The sequence below is a fragment of the Lycium ferocissimum genome, chromosome 2 (genome assembly GCF_029784015.1).
Source record: "Lycium ferocissimum isolate CSIRO_LF1 chromosome 2, AGI_CSIRO_Lferr_CH_V1, whole genome shotgun sequence".
NCBI lineage: Eukaryota > Viridiplantae > Streptophyta > Magnoliopsida > Solanales > Solanaceae > Lycium > Lycium ferocissimum.
The window spans coordinates 27,890,348-27,915,752 of record NC_081343.1 but is presented as its reverse complement, the minus strand read 5'-3'; the positions used below and the strand labels follow the sequence as shown (position 1 = coordinate 27,915,752).

Sequence of the window (25,405 nt, the reverse complement as noted above, 5' to 3'; positions counted from 1 at the left end):
TAAGCCAAATTGGTCTATCTCTTGTCCGAGCTCGTTCCCACCTTCTATAAGTTGTGTAGCCATGTTTGTAAGACCATCACGGAGAAACCCATGAAATTTCATTTGTTGAGCTTGTTCTGTTAGCCAAGATTGGCTCACTATCTCTGCTTCTTCAAAGCCATCTACTTGTGGGAACTCGCTCTCTTCTTCTGTTTGAGGTTCGTCTTGAGTATTGGCTAAGCCTGTAACTTGTAGATCATCATAAGTTTCGGCCTCGGCCTACATCTCTGTGAGTTTGGCACGAATCCTCTCTATGGCTTTCCACATTTTTGCGTTTTGCTCTCTCATTAATGCATTATGCTCCATCATTTGCTCCCCTATTTGCTTCATCATATCGCTAACCCGAGCAAGACTTTCCGCATCCTCACTTCGTTACTACTATCAACATCACAAATAACAGGAGAATCATAATATGGGCTCGGGGATGGGGAGTAAGAGTTAGGACAACCATTCCAATGACCGTCTTGACCACCACATATATTACCAATATTCCACTCAAAAGATTGGGAAGGTGCACACAACCCATTCCCGAAAATATTTTGACAGTGTTGCCACAAGTGGGGTCCTCCACAAATCAGACACGGATCACCAAAATAGGAACAACCAATATTCGACCAATTTTTACTCCAAGATGCCATGTCAAGCAAGCTAACCAAAATATTAAATTAAAAATAAAATAAAATAATAATAAATAAATAAAAACTTGAATAGAAATTCAAAAATCCAAATTAGAAAAACAGTAATACTGCTAAGTCCCGGCAACGCGCCAAAAACTTGTTGCTCCCAAATGCACACGCAAGTATACGTGGTCGTACAAGTAATATAGGCGTTAAGTCCGGATATCGATCCCATAGAGACTTAGATTCTCTTGTTAAGCTAATTCAAGTTCGGATGAAACTATTCAAGAAAGTGAAAATCAAGATGTTTATTGTACTAAACTAAAGCGAAAAGTAAACAATTTGTGATGGGTGTTTTTTGTGATCGGGAATATCTTGATAAAGATTGTAAGAATTATCGGATGAGAGAAAGATCTAGGGTCATGGCTTTCGACAATCCGGTTGATCTTCGGACAATTCCACCTATTTTATTTCTGGTTTACTAGTTGACGGGTTAATTATACTTTATGATATTCTCTCGAACTACTCACAAGCTTTGTAGATGTTACTATAACGCCTATATCTCTATGGTCATTAGAGGTAACAAGAACGCATTTATTTCTCCGTATTCAACTAAGTAGGGCTAAATGGTATATCTCTATCCTCAGTAGCAAAACGATTAAATCGAAGAAACTCTATTTATTCTTATTACGTACGTGAATTCCCTTTCTCAAGTCCAATTCGCGCACCACAGATAGTGTCTAACTATTGGCCAGATAATCAAACAACTAAGATCAAGAATAAATAAGCAACCCAAAATATGGAAAATCAATAGATAATAATTGTCATCAAACCAACTTTCAAGTCTTTCGCCACAACCCTAGAATTAAGAAGTTTAGCTACTCATAATTCGATCATAGACAAAAGAATTCATGAATAATCTAGGGTTGAAAAAGATGAAAAATAAAATAAACCTAGAGAGAGAAAATAGAACGGTGGCTTACAAGTCTTTGAATAATCCCAGCACACCGTTTTCAGCTAATAAAACGTCTATATATAGTCTAGGGTAAAAACAAAAAATAAGTAAACCTAATCCTAGTCGAATCGGGAAAGCTTGCGCAGAACCCCGCTTTCCTTCTGCGATGCGGATGGATAGCGCAATGTACTGAGGCCTCCTGCTTTCCTTCCGCGATGCGGAAGGAAAGCCTGATGGTAATGCCTGGAGCTGTTTTGGTCCGCTTTCTTCACGCGATGCCGAAGAAAAGCGGACCCTTCAGTCGAATTATTTTCCTTTTAGTTCATCCTTTGTGGTCTTCGACTCGTCACCTCGTCTAATCGTCATATGCTCCAAAATCAATCACTTTAAGCCCAGCTTTCCATCGTTTGTCATCATCGTACATATACACATGAAATATAACGACATAAGTTCAAATACGAAGATTAAGCGATAAAAGTCATAAGAATAGGATGTAAAATGACACAAAACATGATATTTGTGCCAAATATTACAAACTAATATGATAATCGAAGTATCAAAGATAGTGGCTTTATAAATAGATATTAAAAGTAAATGCTAGATTTCAATCATGAAAGATATCTTTACCATATTCGATAAAGCCAGTAAGAAAACCTCTCCTACCACAAAGGACCAAAGGCACTTTTAGGCAGTAAAGGAATCCAATTAGTTAAGATTTAACAACGTTTTGTTGTCCTGTTCACGCTTGGACAATACATTCATCCAGAATCGGAAATAAAGAAGTCAGGAAGAGTAAAATCTTGAATCTTTCAGAACTAGGTTATCCACATGGGAATAAGAAAGTGGATAGAAACAGCGTGAAACAGCGATTTTTATCATCATCGACTCTTCCAGTTATTTCCCAAGTTTGCATTATTTAATTATCAGTACTCCCCAATTCGATGAGCTTTGTGTTTTAAGTTTCCAACGATGTTGACTAAAGCACTCTGGTATCAGACTAAACATCGCGTATATGTTTCTTTGATAACCGAGAAATTCATGAGGGCTAATAGCACGCAGTTTGAAACTTAAGGGATAATGAGGCCCCCACAATTCTCCTGCGACAAGGTTCGAACTCATGACACGTGCCTAATTCACACATCACACGGTGTGCTCTCATCACAAGATCAAAGCCCTACGAATCTAAATATCGACATATTTTTAGCAGATTAAAAATTTGTATAAACATTTTATTGGGACAGACACGGGATGAATGCCTCTAGCTCCTACTTACCAGAGACGAAAAAATTAGAAATACATGACTCTGCCACACAAAAGAAGGTCAAACACTTACCGTCCAAAAATAAGCGCAGTTGTTCCGGAGGTACTATCAAGTGATTTGGTATCAGCCAGTGCATTATCGGCTTTAACAAAAGCATTCCTTATAGCTCTTTTGACCATCGATGGAAAATGCGAATCCTCTACCATAAAGCTTAGGAGATTCTTTTGAGTGAATTAGGGGTGGCAATTTGAATCCGGAACTTTTGTAACTCAAAAATAAAATTTTGGAACAAAATGACCCATTAAAAAAAAAGAAACCAAAATAGGCTTCACACACAAAATCTGTGTGTAAAAGGACCTAGACCTAAGTGTAAAATTATACTTAAGTTCTTTTACGCACAGATTCTGTGCGTAAAAGCCCTCAAATAAAACGTCCCCTTCTTCCCCACCTCTGGTCCCCCAATTCAAAAAAGAAAAAGAAAATCAGCCATTAAAGGTCACGTTCCGAGGTCCCATACGATAAAAAACATCGTTTTCTTGTTGATTTCCAACCCGAAAGTCAATATTTTTGGTAGGAACAAGTTTCTTGGCAATAAAGCGGCGTATAATTCAATTCAATAACTCAAAATCAAAGCTTACTATGATTTTTCTATTACATTATTAACCTAAGCATTATTATTGTGTATTATTTGCGGATATCGACAAAAAAAAAAAAAACTTTTACGCACTTTTTTTGTGCGCAAAATGGGGGCTGTTTCCACTGCCATGGACAACCCGTTTTTTCATTTTTTTTTATTTTTTTTATTTGTTTATTTGTTGTTAATTTTTTAATTGTTAGATTAACGAGTTAAGTATTTGTTAATTGTTAGATTAGTTATTTCAATTGTTAGACTAGCTAATTATTTATTTAGTTTTTGTTATGTCACGACCCAACCCCGTAGGCCATGACTAGTGCCCGAGCTGGACACTCGTATACCCTTGTTATCTATAGTCATACACTGCTAGCATGCACGAGCTGATATAAGTATAAGGGCAAAACATATGCAAGTAAGCTACTTATTTCCCGAAGAGCTACAGCCTATAACAGTTAATATCGTACCAAAGCCGGCAAGGCTGTCATATATATATATAGGGAACGTCCCCAACAAAACATAAGCCGAGAAGGCTACCTTCATACACAGCTGCCATGATAAACATATATATAGCTACGCAAGCCGACAAGGCTGCCACTACAAATGGGTACGCCCCGCATACACAAGCCATAACCTTATAACAAAACAACAACCATCCATAGACCCACACTTGTGACTACGTACCCCAAGAGTGACAACGACGTCATATGACGGGACAGGGCCCCGTCGTACCCTGAACGATAACATATGTACATATCAAAAGTTATACCACGACACTATGCTCCGGAACAAAGGAACACTCTGAAATAGCTGAGTAGATACCCTAGGCTGGCGGATCTCCGAAGCGTGTGTCTGTACCTGCGGGCATGAAACGCAGCCCCCCGAAGAAAGGGGGGTCGGTACGAAAATATGTACCGAGTATGTAAAGCGTCAAACATAGTAAATAGAATCATATCCGAGACAAGGTGTATAGGACTCAATGCAACTACGAGTAGTTTCATAAAACTTTCCTTTGAACATACTTCATTTGTATCGTTCTCATATCAATGTCAATATAATGCTTTATAATCAAAATCGCATAATCATTCGTATATAACATATATAACGTGTCCGGCCCTTTAGTAAGGGACTCGGTATTTATAATCATAACATCATAAACGTAAACATATTCGTGTCCCGGCCCTTTAGTAAGGGACTCGGTAATAAGGAATATATGCCCTCCTGGCCTCCATCTCCAAATCATCATATCATCACATCATCATCATCATATATATATATATATATAACGTGTCCCGGCCCTCTAGTGAGGGACTCGGTGAATAGTATAATAGATCGGCGCACGAGAACGTACCCTGGCCCGGACTCGGTGAAGGATATAGCGGTAAGCACGAGCGAGTAATAAGCAACCACATATATATGTAAAACATTTTTGAGACTCAGTGAATAGTAACTAAATCAATTCTTGGACATTAGCATGTTACATTATATGAAAACCAAGCATACCTATGCAATTCCTTTAAAAAAAATAAGAACTCTTGTACATTACATACTAGTCCATCATGTAATAAATAACGAGATCATATTTCAACTATACCAACATTTTCAACATTACGGACGAATAACAATCACATATCGTACTAAGAGTTAGAGAGTGGAGTCACCCGAGGCTCGATTATATCTTACTTACGTCTAGGACATGCCAAAAGAAGGAAGGAATAGGCTTTGCGTACCTTTAGCGTTTAGTCGTAATAATAACTTGTACTTGCTGCCCAACAACACTTAGCCTATATCAAGATATCAAGAGCTATAATTAGTATACAAGGGATTTCAATACGCACTCCGACGCTCACAATCCCTTTCAAACATTTAGACGACGTTCCGCTCGCATTCAAACCAACTAGTGCTTACAATCTAACATTGCTACTCATTCTTTCTCATATCATTTCAAACTTGTTTAACGTGACTTAGGGACTGTGGTCAGCTTGTATATCATTCATTCCAGCCCCAAAATCACAGAAAATTAAACAAGACATGCACAATACCATTTCCCTTGTACTACATGTTCATAACAACATTCAACAATCAACAACATTACTTTCATTTCTAATCTTAAAACGAGTCCACGGTTTGGACTGCTTATATCCTTCAACATGGTTGGTTTCATTAACTCCTTAATTCACATATTCAACATACATACAATATACTATAATGTGCATAAAAACAACAATCCAAATTTGGCACAAAACAATCCACAAATTCCCCTAAAAACAGCCCCTTTACACAGCTTCAATGCCATTCCTACAACTTCATGATTTTCACTCCTTTATCCATACTACAACACCTTCAATCCAATCCCAATACATTGTACAAGAAGACCAAACATAATTCCATTCAAATCTACCACACATGGCTCATGTAAACTTTAAGAAAACAGCCCAATTCTAACATGCACATCATAAACCAATTTCTACAAATCTTAGTTCAATCACATATGGTGGTATACATTTATTATTCAACAATACAAGCAAAATGGAACCAACCATTGCTTCACCAAGCTCACGGCTGCCACTCAAGTTCAACCACAACAACAATCCAACAACAACATGCATGAATTACACATTTATATCATCATACAACACAAGAACAATAACCATTCTTACCTTTCAATCTTGTTCTTCACCTTGGTCTAAATCTTCAACTCTCTTGAATGCTACACCTCCTAGTCTCTTCCCAACATCTACCACACGTCCTTATACACTTGAGGAGGATTTAATTTGCTTGGAAATTTAATTTTTGGATCAAAATGAAGCAAGTCATTCTCGGCCAGCCATGGCGAGACTATCTCTCTCTATCTCTTAATTTCTCTACTTTGTATTGATGAAATGAGCTTTCAATTGAATTGTGAATCAGATATATCCCTTATATAGGCAGTCCATAATGTGGACATGTGTCCCACTCAAGTGGTTAGCCAATAAAAGTTGGCCAAATCACAAGTGGGACCCACACGGCCACTTAAGCCTACTAATGATACAAGTAGGCTCTTAATCTCACTTAGTCGTCTAATCTTGGTCAATTAATCCTTATTCTTCAATAATGTTCTTATACCAAACGAAATCCATAGGCAATTGTGCATCGGAACGAAATCGGGAGGTGAAAACCCTTCCCGGGAACCCTAAAACAGCTTTGTCTTTAACTTGTCGCACTTAGCTTTATAATGTCCCAACGTAAAGATACGGGACATAACAAAGCCAATTGTTTATTTGTTAATAATTTGTTAATTGTTTGATTAGTTAGTTAATTATTTATTTATTAATTATATGCTAATACTTTGTTAATTATTTGATTAGTTAGTTAATTGTTTATTTATTAATTATATGCTAATTGTTTGCTAGCTAATTGTTAATTTTTTGATTTGTTAATTATTAATCTTTATATCTTTAATCGTTAATTTATTTATTTGCTAATTAGAAATTGAAAATCCTTAGTTTAGGATTCAATCCTTAGAAATTGAAAGATTACATATTTAATATTACGTATTAAATATTAATTAAAAAAATAATGATTAATTTAAAATGCGTAAAAAATATACCACTTTAATCGTTACTTCATGGATTAATGATTAATTTAAAACGCCACCTCCATGGAGTCGGGGCCCTTCGACAACAGAGAGGTACTTTATCTACAGTATGAGCATAGGTCCCAGTATGTATGGGATGTACCGGTATCCTATAGTAGAGTGGTCCGTACCCGTTCGGGGGAGTCAGCATGGGATGTTCAAGAGGCTATTCCCCCACATCCTCGTGTCATAGATATACTACGTCGGGGCGGTATCTACCGATGCATCGAGGTTGGTCGGCTTGTGCATAATAGGGCTCTAGTGACGGCCATGATTGAGCGTTGGCGACCGGAGACCCATACATTTCATCTCCGCACTGGCGAGGCTACCATCACCTGCAGGATGTCGAGATGATTTATGGTCTACAGATTGATGGACAGGCATTGTAGAGAGTAGAGCCTCCACAGATGCTGCCGTATCGCCAGGAGTTGACTAGGCTCACTGGTTTCGTGCCTCAGCAGAGAGATATACGTGGACAGAGTCGGTTGTTGCGGTCCTCCCTCCATGCTCACTTGCGCCTCGTAGATCTACAAGATCCGATTGACGAGGCGACGCTTCAGGCTGATGTTGACCGACGTACTCGCTTATATCTTCTCATCATATTCAGGGGCATCATGTTCCCGAACACGTCGGGTGGGGATATGAGCATGAGGTATCTGCTATATATTGAGGATCTAGACTAGCTGGGATGTTACAGTTGGGGCGCCGCTATCCTGGCTTACATGTACAGAGGATTTGATCGAGCCTCTATGGGCGAGAGGCTTGAGGTCGCTGCATTTAGCCCTCTTCTTCAGGTAATATATTTAAGTGTGTATAATAAAACACTAAATATATTTTTTTGAAACGACGATTGATAAATAATTTTTTTGATGACTATGACAGATATGGGTGTGGACTACGTTGAGACCTTTTTAGCCCATAGTCAAGCCACCCTCCTGATGACTATGTTGATGAGGATATGCCATGCGCGGAGATGGTCGCGAGGCTTATTCTGAGGTGTAGAGACGCACCATGTGATTCTCCCGTTTAGGGATCAGTTAGACTGCATGACGGCGCCCGAGGTAAGTTTTTTTGATTTAACATTAGTTTGTTATTTTTGTTAGTTTTTTATTGTTAACTAGTTGAATTCTTTTTATAAGCTTTCATATGGACGCCGTATGATCGATTTATATGTCGCCGGCGGGCGTTTTGTAGGGCTGGTGAGCACATGTGGATGGCACGGTGTCCATTGATCTATATGGACATTGTTGAGCATCACACGCCCGACCGCGTGTTACGACAGTTTGGGCATGTACAGAACATACCCGCGGCTACGCGTTGGGAGCACGTCTACTATACCAGAGACGAGCGTTCGTTCGGCAATGCGACATGGCGGGAGCGTATGCACCAGGAAGTCGATGCATGGAACGCGAGGATGACGACTCTAGCGGCGGTCGGACATGACACTTCGGTCCATGAGTACATGACGTAGTACATGCAGATCACTCGCACCTTGATTGCCAACCCCTCGACGCCTCGTCCTGATGGCCGAGGATATGCATCACTCTCAGGAGTGTATGAGGCGCCGGTAAGTTTTATTAGTCTTAAACTTAATCTATCGTCTTATTATGTATTGCTTTACGAATTTATTCAATTCTTAAAATTTGCAAATATATGCAGCTATGGATGACTTTGACAATACACCATGAGAGCATTCCCCTTACGGAGTCCCCCGAGCCCGGGATAGCGGCATATGCAGTACGGATAGTTCAGCTTACCAACACTAGTATGACACGAGCACAAGAGTGGCATCGTATCGATGAGGATGTTCCAGAGCCTGCTCCAGAGCCTGTACCAGAGGGTGTTCCTGAGGGTGGTAGGGCTGATAGAGGTGGTCGGGCTGGCAGAGGTGGTCGGGCTGGCAGAGGTGGTCGGGCTGGCAGAGGTCTAGTAGATGAGCCTGACGATATAGCCCGTCAGGCTCCGTCGGCTACAGATATCCCGTCGACTTCTTCTTCCAGGCCGTCGACTTCACAGAGACCTGGATATATGCCAGAGATATTCACACATTATGATCCTTGGTCATCATTTCCACAGGTGCCAGTTAGTGATCTACATGTAGGAGACGGACATGAGGACTTAGACTTGGGGATTATTTTCGATGAGTACTTTCTTCGTCCTACAGCCAGGCCTGCGGCACCATCTGCATCTCCGGCTCAGCGGGTCGCTCAGGAGCCCTCTCACATGCCATCTCAGGAGCCCGTCAATACACAGGTTTATTTTTTTACAATAAAATAATGTATTAATTAATTATTTTATTAATCTAAACTAAATTATTTACATGTATTATAGATTCATTCTTCTGGGCTTGTGGACCCATCTCCTCTTGTTCAGATTGACCCGTCTCCACCTCCAGCTACAATTCCGGGTAGCGCTCAGGAGACCGTTGAGGAGCTAGCTAAGGAGCCCTCTGACCAGCCATCTCAGGAGGCCGTCGACACACAGTTTTTTTTTTTTACAATGAAATAATTTATTAAATAATTTTTTATATGTTATTTCATGTTTAATTTATGATAAATCTAAATTAAATTGTTCATATGTTATTTCAGGTTCATTCTTCTGCTCCTATGGTTCAGTCTCCTTCGATTGAGTCATCTCCTGAGGCATCTAATGAGGCTACTAAGGTTTCGACCGCCGCCGTCTCCCACAGGAAGCATATTTTCACCCAGGGCCTGAAGAAGGGAAGAAAGGATGATCATGGCATAAATCATCCTGTCATTAAGAGGAGGAGAGAGAATCTTGATGATAGTGAGGGTGGTGGGGTTGGCCTTAGGAGATTGTGTATTTGTAAATAAAATATACATTTTATGTTAATATTATATATATTTTTGGGTATTATATTTTTAATGATAATTAGTTATTTTAGTATTTATTGTCGATTAAAAATAACTGGTGTGACGTCCTAGATTAATTAAAACCCTATAAAATATGACAATTAAACTTAAAGATAACAAGTTTTCAAACTTACTTTGGAGCACTTTACAACCCATAAAACGACGATTCAAACATATATGTATACTTGATGTAATGAGACGACATTATTGTACGCTAAAAAATATATATTAAGTTCTATATAAAATATTTATATTTCGCCGTTTTGAAACGTGGCGAATCTTCGGTCAAAGTACGAAAAAAAACTTAAAGATAACAAGTTTCCAAACTTACTTCGGAGCACTTTATAACCCCTAAAACGACAATCCAAACATATATGTATACCTGATGTAATGAGCCGACATTATTGTACGCTAAAAAAGATATTAAGTTCTATATAAAATATTTATATTCTGGAGTTTAGAAATGTGATTAATCTTCGGTCAAAGTATAGAAAAAAACTTAATTTTGAGTGATTTTCAAAGAATAAAGGCTGGAAGAAGGAAGGGATTTGTTATTTCAGTACCTTTATGCACAGAATCTGTGCGTAAAAGGAGTTAAGTGTAAATGTACACTTTGATCCTTTTACTCATAGATTCTGTGCGTGAAGCCTATTTTGGTTTCTTTTTTTTAATGGATTATTTTGGTTCCAAAATTTTATTTTTGGGTTACAAAAGTTCCGGACCCTGGCAATTTGAGCCCATATTTAGAAAATTAGCTCATTTAACTCACATTTTAGTGAGTTGGGTCACTCATATTTCAGGTGGGAGTATGGGCTAAAGGGTTCTTTTTAACCCATAAAAATATGGGCAAATATTGGTATCCATATAAGAACACACTACACCCAATAACAACACATTTGAAAATGAGAAATTTCTTTCTTACCTCCCACCCCAACCCTTATCCCACCACCAACAATATTTTCTATTAATTTATTTTACTTCTTTAAAAAAATATAAAAAGTGAGAAATTTTTTCTTAACCATCCCCTCACCTCGTACATTTTTTTTTAAAAAAAATTTCATATACTTTATTTTACTTTTATAAAAATTTTAAAAATGAGAATTTTTTTTCTTCCTCCCACTCCGACCTCTAACCCCACCACCGCCGTCCCCCCAACAACCACATTTTCTATTCCATACATTTCATCTTTTATAAAAAGTGAAAAAAAAAAATTCTTGCTGCCCACCCCACCCCCTCCCCCTCAAATTTCAATTTCATTTATTTTACTTTTATAAAAAATGGAAAAAAAATGTGTTACCCCCCACCCCAAAATTTCAATTTCATATATTTTACTTTTATAAATTTTTTATAAAAAATGGAAAAAAAAAAAATTCTTACCCCCACCCCACCCCCTCCCCCCTCTTCCCCACTAAATTTCAATTTCATATATTTTACTTTTATAAAAAAAATGGAAACAAATTCTTATCCCCCTTCCCCCCCCCCACCCCCCCACCCCCCCAAAAAAATTCAATTTCATATATTTTACTTTTATAAAAAATGGAAAAAAAAAAAAAAAATTTGCCCTCCACCCCACCCCTGAAATTTCTATTTCATAATATCAATTATGAATATATGAAAAAATTAATTTAACTTGACAAAAGAAAAAAAATTGTAGACATTACACTTGAAATAATATTACATTTGTATAACATGGGCTAACCTATGACCATCTCACCCATTTATTACCCAACCCATATTTACCCACATGAAATATGGGCGGTTTGAAACCCAACCCGTTTTTGTTCAAATCATTTTCAACCAAACTAAATCCAAGCAAACCTACCCATTTGCCACCCCTAGAGTGAATGATGCAGCATCAACACCACCATGACCATCAAATACCTGAAGGTACACTAATAAAAATTAATCAAGCAACTTAAATAAACCAAAAGGGTGAACAAGTACCGGGAACTTAAAATACTCCAAGTGAGCATCTTAGACAGTCAAGTGACATCACATTTTACTCTATTACAAAGTGATATTGCATTTTACTCGTTGCAGGTCCTAGGGGCCATATGAATCAAAAAAGATATTTCATTTTTCAAAAAGTGTATTTTCACATATTGTATGAATAATTTCAAGAAAAATATATGTGCCACTTTGGTCTTTTGGCAGAAAGTACAATTTGGAACCAAATTAGAAGTTACTGACCCCATAAAATGCCGCTAGAGAAGGAAGCCCCTTGGATGCACCAATGTGTTCGCAAAGAGAGTCCGCGACTTTTTTAGTATGAAAAAAAAAAAAAAAAAAAAAAAACTAACACAAAAAAAAAAAAAAAAGAAGACATAACTAGGTTTCACGTACAAAATCTGTGTGTGAAAGGACCAAACTGTAACTTTTATAGTTTGGTCCTTCACGCACAGATTCTGTGCGTGAAAGGCTACTTTTTTTTTTTTAAACCATCGAAATCACGTTTTATCCATACTTTGGGCAAAGATGAGTCATGTTTTAAAACCTCGAAATATCAATATTTTCTATAAGACTTAATATTTTTTTTTTTGCGTACAATAATGTCGGCTCATTACATCAAGTATAACTAAACGTTTGGATCGTCGTTTTAGGGGTTCTAAAGAGCCCCGAAGTAAGTTATTTTGTTTGGAAACTTGTCTTCTTTAAGTTTGAGTGTCATATTTTATAGGGTTTTGATCTAAGTGTTTTATTATTTAATCAAATCGAATGTAAAAATAAAAATATTTTATTTAATAATAATTCATCCAATACGATAGGTTTATACTTATTCAACACACTTTACTAGAAATTAATAATAGCCTTAAACAATCAAAGAAAATTAAAAACTTACTAATTTTTTTCTTATTGATGATTTCATCATAAACTAACAACACAAATTAACCGCATGAGTCAGAAATTTAAAAGAACTTAAATAACCCCTAATCTTCATCAGAATAGAAGTCCTCAATATCGTCGTCAGAAAAATATTGGCGGTTTCTTAAGACACATCTTTTTCGGTAGATGTTAGTTTTCTACCAGCTTGATGATGCTTGTTCTTCGGCCAACTTTAGCATGTAAAATCTACAACGTCTTGCCGCATTCTCGTTGTTTTCTTTTCTAATCCTTTGTACCCATTTCTCGCAAGTTTTCGGACCTACTCCAGGCATGGTTATTGAGTACCTTGTTGGGATTGGAGCGTTGAGATTTTTCAAGTCACGAACAAGACGTTCTGATTCGGCAAGCCGATGTGACCATTCTCGGCATAAACCGCAATAATATTCTTGCGGATCTGAATATTTTACACTGCAGAAATCGTCATTACGCTCTATAAGAAGGTGGGGATTTAGCTCGTCTAGTTTGAAATCACTGTTATCACTCGAAAAACTGCTATGATTTGAACTCTCATCATCACTGCTATTTGGTTCTTTTGGTAGGAGTAAAGACCAAGCTGCGTTTCTACTACTCGACATTGAATACGTTGTAATCTAATAACAAAAGGAAGGGCTACTTATATAGTTGCAAACTCCTATGTACCCCTAGTTGGGAGGGAGTGGTCTTTATGACCCTACTTACTTACTTTATATAAAAAAAAATATTAATATTCATCGAACATCTCACAGTCCGAATCCCACTTGGATCTAAATCTTGTGCTACCATGTACACCATATTCTACCCTAAGGTAACGTATTTGCATCCGATTGTTCTCTTCGCGAAAATGGTTAAGAGCAAAATTAAACTCTTGTGGAGTTCCACGAGGCATTGACATAACACGTTTTTTTGGGCGTTTAAGCCCTACTGACGCTAACTTTTGCTCCAGTGCTGCAGCCTCCCTAACACGCAATCCCACTCCATTCTTATTTTATTATTGTATTCTCGATTGAATCTGTTGTTAGGGTTATTTGAGTATTGAAAATCATCATCTAGTTCCCATGTCCTACCCATTGCTTTGAATATGTTTCCTGGGATAAAACATGTAATAGAATCAAGATTACCAAACGGGATGTAAAATGACATGATAACTCGTTTTAATGTGAATGCTTCTAGAAATTGTTAATCACGTTATATATAGTACTACATTATTTGACTGTTTTAATATGACTGTCACTTGTATTGCGCACCATTTTAATGCGCAATGTAAGTGTTGATTTGACAACACACCACGCATAACAATTTCAGCAATCTATGACACATAATGACTTGATTTGACAATACAATGCTTCATTATTTGACCGTTTTAATATGACTCTCACTTGTATTGCACATCATTTTAATGCGCAATGTAAGTGTTGAGTTGACAACACACCACGCATGACAATTTCAGCAATCTATGACACATAATGACTTGATTTGACAATACACCACGCATTATTTGACCGATTTAATATGACTCTCACTTGTATTGCGCACCATTTTAATGCGCAATGTAAGTGTTGATTTGACAACACACCACGCATGATAATTTCAGCAATCTATGACACATATAGACTTGATTTGACAATACACCACGCATTATTTGACCGTTTTAATATGACTCTCACTTGTATTGCGCACCATCTTAATGCGCAATGTAAGTGTTTGATTTGACAACACACCACGCATGACAATTTCAGCAATCTATGCCACATATAGACTTGATTTGACAATACACCACGCATTATTTGACCGTTTTAATATGACTCTCACTTGTATTTTGCACCATTTTAATGCGTAATGTAAGTGTTGATTTGACAACACACCACGCATGACAATTTCAGCAATCTATGACACATATAGACTTGATTTGACAATACACCACGCATTATTTGACCGTTTTAATATGACTCTCACTTGTATTGAGCACCATTTTAATGCGCAATATAAGTGTTGATTTGACAACACACCACGCATGACAATTTCAGCAATCTATTTAACATGAATGTTGGACGAGTGAAAAACTCATCAATTTCACAAGTCTAAGTCTTACAAGTCAATGGAAAAAAAAATCAAAGTTCATAGAAAAAATATCTCAAAATGCTTCAACTGTTAGGGTTTCACTATTTTGGGATTGAGATATCGTTGAGGATAATTACTCCATTCGTTATAGTATCAAACCAAAAGCCCATGTTAAATTTCCAATAACTTTAAATTATGAAACACTAGTCAGTTACACGCACCAAAGAATGAAAACTACACCCACTGAGTTTGGAATCTCAATAACAGGCAGATATCTACAAACAATATCAAATGGTGTAGTGCGTTATGGCATGCACAATATCAACGATGATGAATCTTTGAGTGATTATTTTGGATCACTGAAAGAATATAGTGATTTAGTATCCATTAAAGTTCTTGAGATGTATGTTGAAAAGATACCTCAAGAAGAACTCCCTCAAGTCCAGCCTATTCATGGTAAAACTTATGGGGACTTTAGTTCTTATGGAGCCTTTTTGAGTGGTCAAGTGTCGCTGGAAAATCTATGCCAGCAATTTAATCAAGCTTACAATGAAAATTGGTAAATATGCATTTTTATATTATTATTGTCTGTAGTGGCACGTGTTTGTTGTATGAATTGGTAAATAACCATTTTTCAAATCTTTATAGGAACTATTCTCAAAATTCGCCAGTGGTACCAAATATGAATGTTGGTGAATCCTCTCAATTCGGTGGAGTTGATCATTCTCCACACCATGACTGAATCCTCTCAGTTCGGTGGAGTTGATCATTCTCCATACCATGACAGTGCTTATGAACAACAGTAAGTTCATCACCTAGATATTAAAAAAATGTATATATATATATATATATATATATATATATATATATATATATATATATACACGATGTTGGTATTTAAAATATGTTACTTTTTCGTGTAGGAGGAGGAATGCACTTGATAATGAGGATTTTCTAAATTATTATGAGTCATCATCAAGTGATGACAATGAAATAGCTAATAATGCAGAGGTAACCGATGATGAAGATGATGATGATGCTCAAGTTGGTATGACCAACAATGTTCATCAAAGCCAAAACCAACAAGAACCAATGCACCACCACGTATGACCACCAAATGGCGGAAAACCAAACTTCTGAAAGCCCAATTCAGTGGCATTCTAACAATATTCCTTATCTTGACAGCCTGCAAGGTCGTGATGATGCATTTTTCTTCACAAGAGAAGATGATCACAGTCGCCTAAAACACGGATTGAACCAAAGGATCTCCATGAGAGATCGATGCTACCTTTCAAAAGGAATGTTGTTCGCATCCAAAAAGGCGTTGCAACGGGCTGTTAAAATTTATTGTTTTAAGGACATGAGGGAGTTTAAGGTTGATCAGTCAAACACAAAGATATGGAGGCTAGTTTATAGACCACGATATCAAGGATGTGAGTTGTTGCTTCGGGGAATTGTTAAGCCTGATGGTACGTGGGCTATCACAAAATTTCGCTAAAAACATACTTGTGATATGGAAGATAATCGAGCAGATCATTATAATTTAGATGCAAACATGATTGCTCAAGTGTTACTTAAAGACGTTGCCGCAACGCCAAGGTAACATATCCTACCTAGTACATTATGTGTCTTATATCAATTAAAAGATCATTACTAAATGTTGTTTGTTTAAACTTTTGCAGGATCCCCATCAAAGATTGTATTAGAAATGTTCAAACCGCATATGCTAAAACTATAAGCAACAGAAAGGGATTTCTCGGGGGCAGACGCGCTTTTCAGACGATCTATGGAAATTGGCATACCTCTTTTCAATCGCTGCCAAGGTATATGGCTGCTCTACAAAATTTTAATGCTGGTACTATTGTAGAGTGGCGGCTTATAGAGGGTAAAATTTTCAATTCCGTATTCTGGACATTCAAATCGTGTATTGATGGGTTTGCTCACTGTCGGCCAATGATATCCATAGACGGCATGCATGTTTATGGTGCATACGACATCAAGCTCCTAATTGCAGTAGGAATGGATCCCAATGGGTCAATATTCCCTCTTGCTTTCGCAATTGCTGCTAACGAGAGCAACGACAGATGGGGGGTCTTTTTGACCCATTTGAAGACTCATATTATTAAGGATCGTACGGGCATATGCGTGCTGTCTGATCGTCATAAAGGCGTATTACACTGTATGAATAATTTTTTGGGGTGGCAGCCTCTCTTTGTTTGCCATCGCTACTTCTTATGGCATTTGAAGGCAAATTTGCAATCAACATTTCACAGTGGCACTCTAAACAAATTGATGTGGGGGGCTGCGATGGAGCATCAACAAAGAAAATAGGCTGCAAAAATGGATCTGATCAGGAAGTTAGTGAACCTGCATACATTTGGTTGATGAAGCTCGAAATTGAAAAATAGACGCTTCATACTGATGGTGGCTGTTGCATCCAAATGCACACGCAAGTGTACGTGGTCGTACAAGTAATATAGTGATTATATAAAATCGGATATCGAACCCACAGAGACTTATGACCAATACTTTCACGAAAATAAACTATTGCTACTACCTATGCAAGTAAAGAATAAAAGTTTTGGTTGTTTTGTAAACTAATGCTGTAATAAAAATAACTAACAATGTAACCAGAATTTATGCTAAGATACTGCTTTTATCAAGATTTGAGAAGTATTTCAGGGTCGTGGTCTGTTCACCAATCCTATTGAGTCATTCAAGTATCTCACCTTAGCAACTTTGTTCACAATTGTCAATTAACCAGATTATTAATCTCGTAGTGTTCTCCCGAACCACTACTCGCCGATTCAAGATAACTCGCCTCCTATATTCCTATGGTATTGACCTATCAAGAACACAATAAGAGCACGGCATGAAATTGATTGTGGTAACTAAGTACATTCCTATCCTAGTCACAAATCTCGCCTGACTATAGGGATATTCAGATTACTGATCTCGTTACTCCTTCTCCATATTGACAACGTCTTTCCCAAGCACGGGTATCAATTAGTAATTAGAACTCAACTGTTGCGCAAACAATCAAGCAATTAAGAACAGAAGTAAAGAGGCAATTGCATACGAACAAGCTACTAAGATTGAAATACTTGTCAAACGTCAATATTCATGGCTGCGCCACAACCTCCAATTACGGTGTTTAGTTACACATGATTCGAGAATGGAAACAAGAATTCATGATTAACATAGGGTTTCAATGTAAAGAAAAATAATAGAAGAGGAATAAAACCTAGAAAGAGTTTCCCCAGTCTCAAAATTCTTCCAAGCCGCCTTTCTAATGTTAAAAATGACTATTTAGACGCTAGGATAAATATAGGATAAGTTGGCCCAATCCCGATCCAAGTAGGGCAACTTCCTTTCCATGTTCAACCAACATGCACATCCTCGGATTCAATCAAAAACTGCTCGAAATACCCTCCATTAGTCCCTGTTGTACCTATTAATAAAAACATACCGACATAAGATCTTATACAACAATTTGCATTAAAAACTGCGATTAAAGTGCTAAGAAGGAAAGTGCAAATGACACTAAATCTAGATATTTGTGCTAAATATCAACACCCCTCACTTAAACTTTGCTCGCCCTCGAGCAACCACTTATCCAACGTTCCCTTGTACTTCTTACACCGTATGCCACTCAAACAGGTCTACACACAGATTCGGATATATGACAGCTTTAAAACACATTAAAACATACACATTGAGCCAATCTCTCAAAAGTCATGCCAACTGCTTCAAAACAAACATTTTCTTACGCTTCCAAATATTAGCAACCAAATCTCTCAAGAAACGACACATTCAAAAACATGCATATGACTCGTACACCACTCAAAACACAAAGAGTCTACTACTTGACCGAGTGGGAGTACTTTACCCATCTCCTATCAATTATGTGTCCTCACCCAAAGAAGCTTTGTACATATTGCACACAAAGTTAACAACATCTGTCCATGGACATAAGTTGCAAACAAGATCGCTCACTCTCACAAAGAATATCCACTGCTCAAACAATAACGAACCATAGGCTTGCCCATAGTGTAACCGTTCCACAAATTAGAGTGAGATGAATTTAGGATCACTTAGGACTTGCATGGTTGTAATGTAGGCTAAGGGACGGGTAGGATATATTTTTGGAAATAGTGACTAACCTCCCTAAGCACTTTTAATACCTCACAACATAGTTTATTTAGCATCCTCCTTCGTCAACCGTGAATTTCAACCACAAGCTACCCATTCTATCCCGTCAACAATCATTTATTTTCTCAACTTTAAGCGCCATCCTATTTTCGACTAGCTAATGGGAAACCATATTAAGAAAGCAATTACTAAACGGAGCGCTTTCTATTTACTGTTTTTCGTTTTTTTTTTTTTTTTTCGCCTTGCACCCATACTTCCCACTACTAGCTTTCAAAACACTCCAGCGCACCAATAGCCTTCCTTTCTACTTCATTCAATGAACCCTCCCTTAGTTTCGCATCCCAACTCTAATTCCACAATTCGCAATTAAAAGTGACTAAGGAGTAAACAAAGATCAAAAAAATTGGTTAATAAAAACAACGGGGGTAGGCTATTTGGCTATTGTCAAAAGAAAAGCTAAAGGCTCAACGGGGTTGACTAGGGATATATATACACAAAGGGTAGGCAAGCGACGTTTCGAAATTTGGCTAACAAAGAAATGCCTAGATCACTTCCTAAACTTCTCACTCCATTTCACTTCACGAACACATCGGGCAAGTTCTAGTCATCACTATCAAGCATGGATCATATTAGAGTTTCCTCACATCACACACAACACATAATCAATATAAAACAGATTCATACAACCCTCCAATCAAGCACTATCACAAATTATGCCAAGTGGGTCATACATGAGTCAATGCAATTCACTACAAAGTGTTTCGAGAGAGGTTGCTTCTTTTCATGCATGCTTTGTAAACATCATCAAGAACAACTCATGGCTTTCACATTCCACCTAACCTGAGCACCTAGAATTCAAGTGGTCTAACAGGCTTGACTCCTACGACACCTTTTTACAAAAACTAAAAAAATCTAACCTGGTTCAAAGGTCCCCTCTTAGGAAAGAACCGAGGCTATAAGAAAACCTAAGGGGGTGGATGGTGTGTGCCACTAATGAGGGACTCAAGAAGCTACAGATCAAAATATTATTATTATTATTATTATTATTATTATTATTATTATTATTATTATTATTATTATTATTATTATTATTATTATTATTATTATTATTATTATTATTATTATTTTTGACTCTAAGGCTAACACAAACTACCAAAAAGAAACCTATGGCACTTGATCACCATCCTTAACCTCAAAATGTTGTTACAAGGGACGTATTTCCCACCCCACACTTAAATCATGCGCTTCCCTCGAAGCATATAGAATGAAAAAATTTAAAACCAAAGGCAAGAAATACTCCCTGTGGTCCCTTAGGGCCTTGTCGTCATCCTCATCAGACTCAGCCTCGCCATCAGATGGCTCGGCATCTTCTTCCTCCTCATTGTCAGCATCTTGTGCTTGAGATTCTTCTTTACTACCTTCCTCCATCTCGGCTGCTATGAGGTCAGCGGAACACAAGTCCTCGTCAGCGGGCAACTTGCCCTCCTCTCCGACCAGAATCGTGAGCGGGTGGTGTGAGGACACCCGCAAAACACACCGGAGAGGTCTAACTCAAATGCTCGCTTGCTATCACCGCAATCTTGTGGAGTACTGCGCCAATACGATGAACGAGCCGATCTTTCTTGGGTCTGGAGTTAAGTTAAGCTCGTTGCTCGATCGGGGGGACTTGACATTAGAGATGTCAATCATATTATCCGGGCACTCAAGCACCCTGTCATACTTACTCTCTAAATGCGGGACAACCTCCTCAGGTATGCTGTAAGTGTGTTACCGAACTAAGCTTAAGGGATTTTCCCTCTCTGATGCGGATCATATCCTGAAACATCAAGTATCCAAGGTTGACAGGTTACCCCGTCAAGAAGAAGTACACGATGGCCACTCGCTCTTTCAACATGGTAGTGAAGTGGTCAAGTGGCATAATGTGGTAGTTGAGCAGTTTTAGCCACACTCGTGCTTCCTTCATGAAATCACCCATTAGCATAGTCTTGTGCTTCCTAGGGTCCTCTCTGTATCGTGTCCACTTGGCCTTGGAATCAGGCCCTCACAGGGTTTTCCGAATGGCTTTATAGTCAGGCCTTTTGATAAACTCAAGCAATGGCCCCACGGGATGGTCGGGAACTCCTAATTGTGCACACAAAGTGGAGGCTGTCAACGACACCCATTCATCTCTCAATTTCACCGAATGATGAGGCTCGCCACCCTCTGTTCTTGCCAAAATGATGTTGGAGTAAAGCTCCAGAACAATGTCAATGTTGACCGGCCCTGGGTTATCAAATACCGAGTTCCAGTCCATTCCGATTATTTCATTGTAAATTCCCCTGAAATTTTTCTTCAATGTTACCTTATTGACAGCCTGTTCATGCACATATCAGCCAGAGGGAACTCTTTGTACCATGCTTCTGCCAAACCAGTCCCGTGGAAGGTGGGCCGCGGCCTCTGGGAAGAAGCTCGAGGTATAGGGACCACTGGTTGCTTGCCACTACGAGTTGTTGCCCCTTTCTTAGTAGCGGTGTGCTTTCCCTCTCTACTCCTTTTGGAACCTTGTGAGGGGCCCGACTCGTCAACTTTACCTTTTCCCTTGGTCACCATTGTACCTGTAGAGATACACAATACCACCATCCAACGGTATTAGCAAATTTAGCCCAAGTGAGGTCGTGAAATGACCCCACACTTATTGTACGCTAACATTTCACTTTGTTGCCTGCAAGTTAAGCCCAAGTGTGGGGTCGTGAAACACCCCACACTTACTACAAGCTAATCTAGAGACTAAAACGACAAAATTAATGAGACCAAAGATTCAAAAAGAAAAACAACTCAAAAAAAAAACTATTCTACAAAACAAGGAAAATCATGTTGGAGGACCTAAGGGTGTTCACGGCAATGCCCCATGGTTTTGAATGTTGTTTCAAGTTTATTTGCTACTCAAGACTTCACAAAAATCACAAGAAATTTAATTTGGGAATTTTATCAAATAACTTGTGGGCATAGGACTATCCCTTGGAGTTTTGCAACAATGGAGGATTATAAAGCCCTCCCTTATTTTTGGGACTCATTGTTCTTGCATCCAACACCCATTACCACACAACAATACCAAACCCTCCCCCCAATTCGCCCAACCCCATAAACCATGGTTTATCAATGTTCCATACCAACACAAAGGGGAAAAAGGGAAAGGGGTTTCTATGAGTGAAAGCACACGAAATCTTACCTTGTGTTGTAATGTGAGATGATTGACACTACCTTTCTTATAGTTGAACGGGATTGGGAGAAGGATTTTAGGATTTGGGTTCGAGTGGGGGTGTTTTGTAAAGAGAGGGTGAATGTTTGTGAGAAGTAGGGTTATTGGGTGGTCGTCCGTGTCTTATTCTTTTAAAAAAAATTGAACCGGCCGGTCGAGGCGTGCGGCCAGCGCGACGCATGACCAACGCACAACACCCCTCCCCACCCCCTTTCGGAACTTTATACTTAGAAAATTTTTGACTGCGAGTGTCGAACATGCGGCGCGCCATGCGACGCGTGACCAACGCACAACACCCCCCCCCCCCCCCCCCCCCCCCTTTCTGAACTTTATACTTAGCCAAATTTTTGGCCTGCTTACCTTGTGTGCGATTCCCATGCGACGCATAGGAAAAACACAAACAAACCTGGATCTCGATTCTTACTGTTTTGCATTCGTTTCGAGTTCCCGTGCCTCCCTTTGCCCTGCAAACAAACATGACATATATGCTACAAAAGTTGGGTTGCCTCCCAACCAGCGCCTTAGTTAAGGTGGTGGCACGACACTTTTTGTACTTTTATTTTATTTTGAATTTTTACATTACTAACTCGGGTTGCCTCCCGAGAAATGCCTTAGTTAAAGTTGTCACGACCCAACCCCGTAGGCCGTGACTAGTGCCCTAGCTGGGCACTCGTACACACCTGCTAACTATAATCAGTCCACCGCGAGCATAATAAGGACTTATACACACAGAAAGGAAAAGCGTCGCATATATATACATTTCGCACATATGCCGGCAAGGCTATCATAATATACATAACATGTCAAAACATATCTACGTACGACAGGAAAGCGCCGGCGGGGTGGGACCGCCCAAAACATAAATCACACGGACATAGCCGAACGATTCCACTATTCACAACCCACACATATGTCTACGGACCTCTAGAGAGTAATCACGTAACCATATGACGGGACGGGCCCCCGCCGTGCCCCGACATAAACGTACATATATACAACGAAGGAATCTTTACCAAAATATGGGCTCGGACAAGGGAGCGCTCCAAGACAAGGGGAATGGATGTCCTAAAGGCGGCGGATCACCAAAACGATCGTACGTGCCGCGGGCATGAAACGCGGCCCCCGAAGAAGGGGTCGAAGACGGATTATGTCGAGTACGTAAAGCGTGGAATACGCAAGAAACGTAATCGTGCCGAAGTAAGGTGAGTATAGCAAATTAGTACAGTAACGTGAAACCACAAGACTTGCCTTTGAAACATAAACTATGCATGTCAATATCATATCCAATTCACTATAGGACTTAGAAACATGAGTGAATAATCATCTTGTACATATGCATATACAACGTGTCCCGGCCTACCCAGCCGAGGGACTCGGTAGATAAAATCATCATGTCATCATATCATCATAAATATACACCGTACCCGGCCCTCTAGTGAGGGACTCGGTGAACAAAATCATCATATAATCATGTCATCATATCATCATATATATATACCGTTCGACCCTACTAGCCGAGGGACCTTGAATAAGATCGTGTCTATCATGTATATCATACTCGGCCCATCCCGCGGGCCGCGCCATCATCATATCATCATATATATATATACCGTACCCGGCCCTCTAGTGAGGGACTCGGTGTGTACCGTACCCGGCCCTTTCGGGACTCGGTGAGCAATGCAACAACTGTGCACGAATACATACCCGACCCGGGACTCGGTGAAAGATATCATGACAACATGCACGAGCAGAGTAGTGAGCAACCATATGCACATAAATCATCTTTTAGGACTTGATAGGTAAGTAGACAAATCAATGCTCGAGTATCCGAATAATAGTCACGCTCAGGACTCTTGAAATATCATTACGAAATATGTCACATAACGTCTCAGGGATCATAAACATGTATCAAGCCAATCCGAGCACGCCTATGAAAGTTACGGGCATTATTCATTATAGAATCCTTCACGAACATATCATAGCAATCCGAGACCATATATGAAAGTTAGGGATATTATACATTATAGAACACTTTAGGAATAAAAACTCTTTATGCAACATTCATTATCTAGACATACAAAAGACTCGAGGGCAATAGCTCGACTACATTAAGAGTGCGAATATCAAGAAGCGAATAAGAATCGTAGACATGCTCGGATCTTAAGAGTAGAGTTACCCCAAGGCTTATATCGTATCATACTTACATCTAGGACATGCCAAAAGAAAGAAAGAAAGGCTAAGCTTTACATACCTTGTCCGCTTCCTAAGCTAGTCAGGACTTAAGTCTCGGGCTTCCCAAGATCTACAACAACGTCATTAGATACCAAGCTAGCACTTTATTTACAGAAATTCGGGCAGTATTTCCCCTATAAATTCAACAACCCCGAGAATTCAACTTGGCCAAATCATCAACAACAATACCAACAACCATACTAACAACATCAATAATTAACTCAAAACGCATTCTAATGTTAGTAACTCTTTCCTACATAATTCGAAAACATTCCATTTACATTCAAATCAACCACATACAATCAAGCCAACATTAATGCTCACACGTTCAAGTACTAACCGAGATCCTTCAAACAAGACTCAAGAACACTTCAAACAATCCGCACAATATTTAAAACAACCCAACCAATATGCAACACCACCTGAAACTTCCCAACTTCAATAGGAACAACAACAACACATTTCTTTCTTCCAAATTCATGAACTACACCAACAATTCACACGTTGACAACATCATTCCCATAAATATAAGAAACTATATTAAAATCACATTAGCTTCTAAAACAGCCCACAACCGATTACAACCTCAACTTGAACCATTAAACCTTCATTTTCATCATAGAATCCATAACAACAACAACCAAAATACTAAGTAAAACCAATTCACCATACTACCAAGGCGACCCCATACGGCTACAACATCAACACCATAATTTCATGAATTGCATTCATTTCCACATACTACAACATACACAAACCATCCATAACACATATAAAAGGATATTAAACCTTACATTTATGACTTAGTTCCACAACTTGGCTAGGGTTTGTGCTTTGCAAGAATGAATGTTTGGCTTGCTCCAACAACTAC

The 25,405-nt window shown here is 38.7% G+C and overlaps 1 protein-coding gene across 1 annotated transcript; it reads left to right on the top strand.

Annotated features, from left to right (window-relative positions):
* Positions 1–8,481: 8,481 nt before the first annotated feature.
* LOC132047967 (uncharacterized) lies at positions 8,482–9,689 on the top strand. The gene is made up of 2 exons (XM_059438920.1): positions 8,482–9,372; positions 9,493–9,689. Exons 1-2 carry the CDS (start codon positions 8,773–8,775, stop codon positions 9,625–9,627), a joined length of 735 nt encoding a protein of 244 aa, XP_059294903.1. The 5' UTR covers positions 8,482–8,772; the 3' UTR covers positions 9,628–9,689.
* The last annotated feature ends 15,716 nt before the right edge of the window (positions 9,690–25,405 follow it).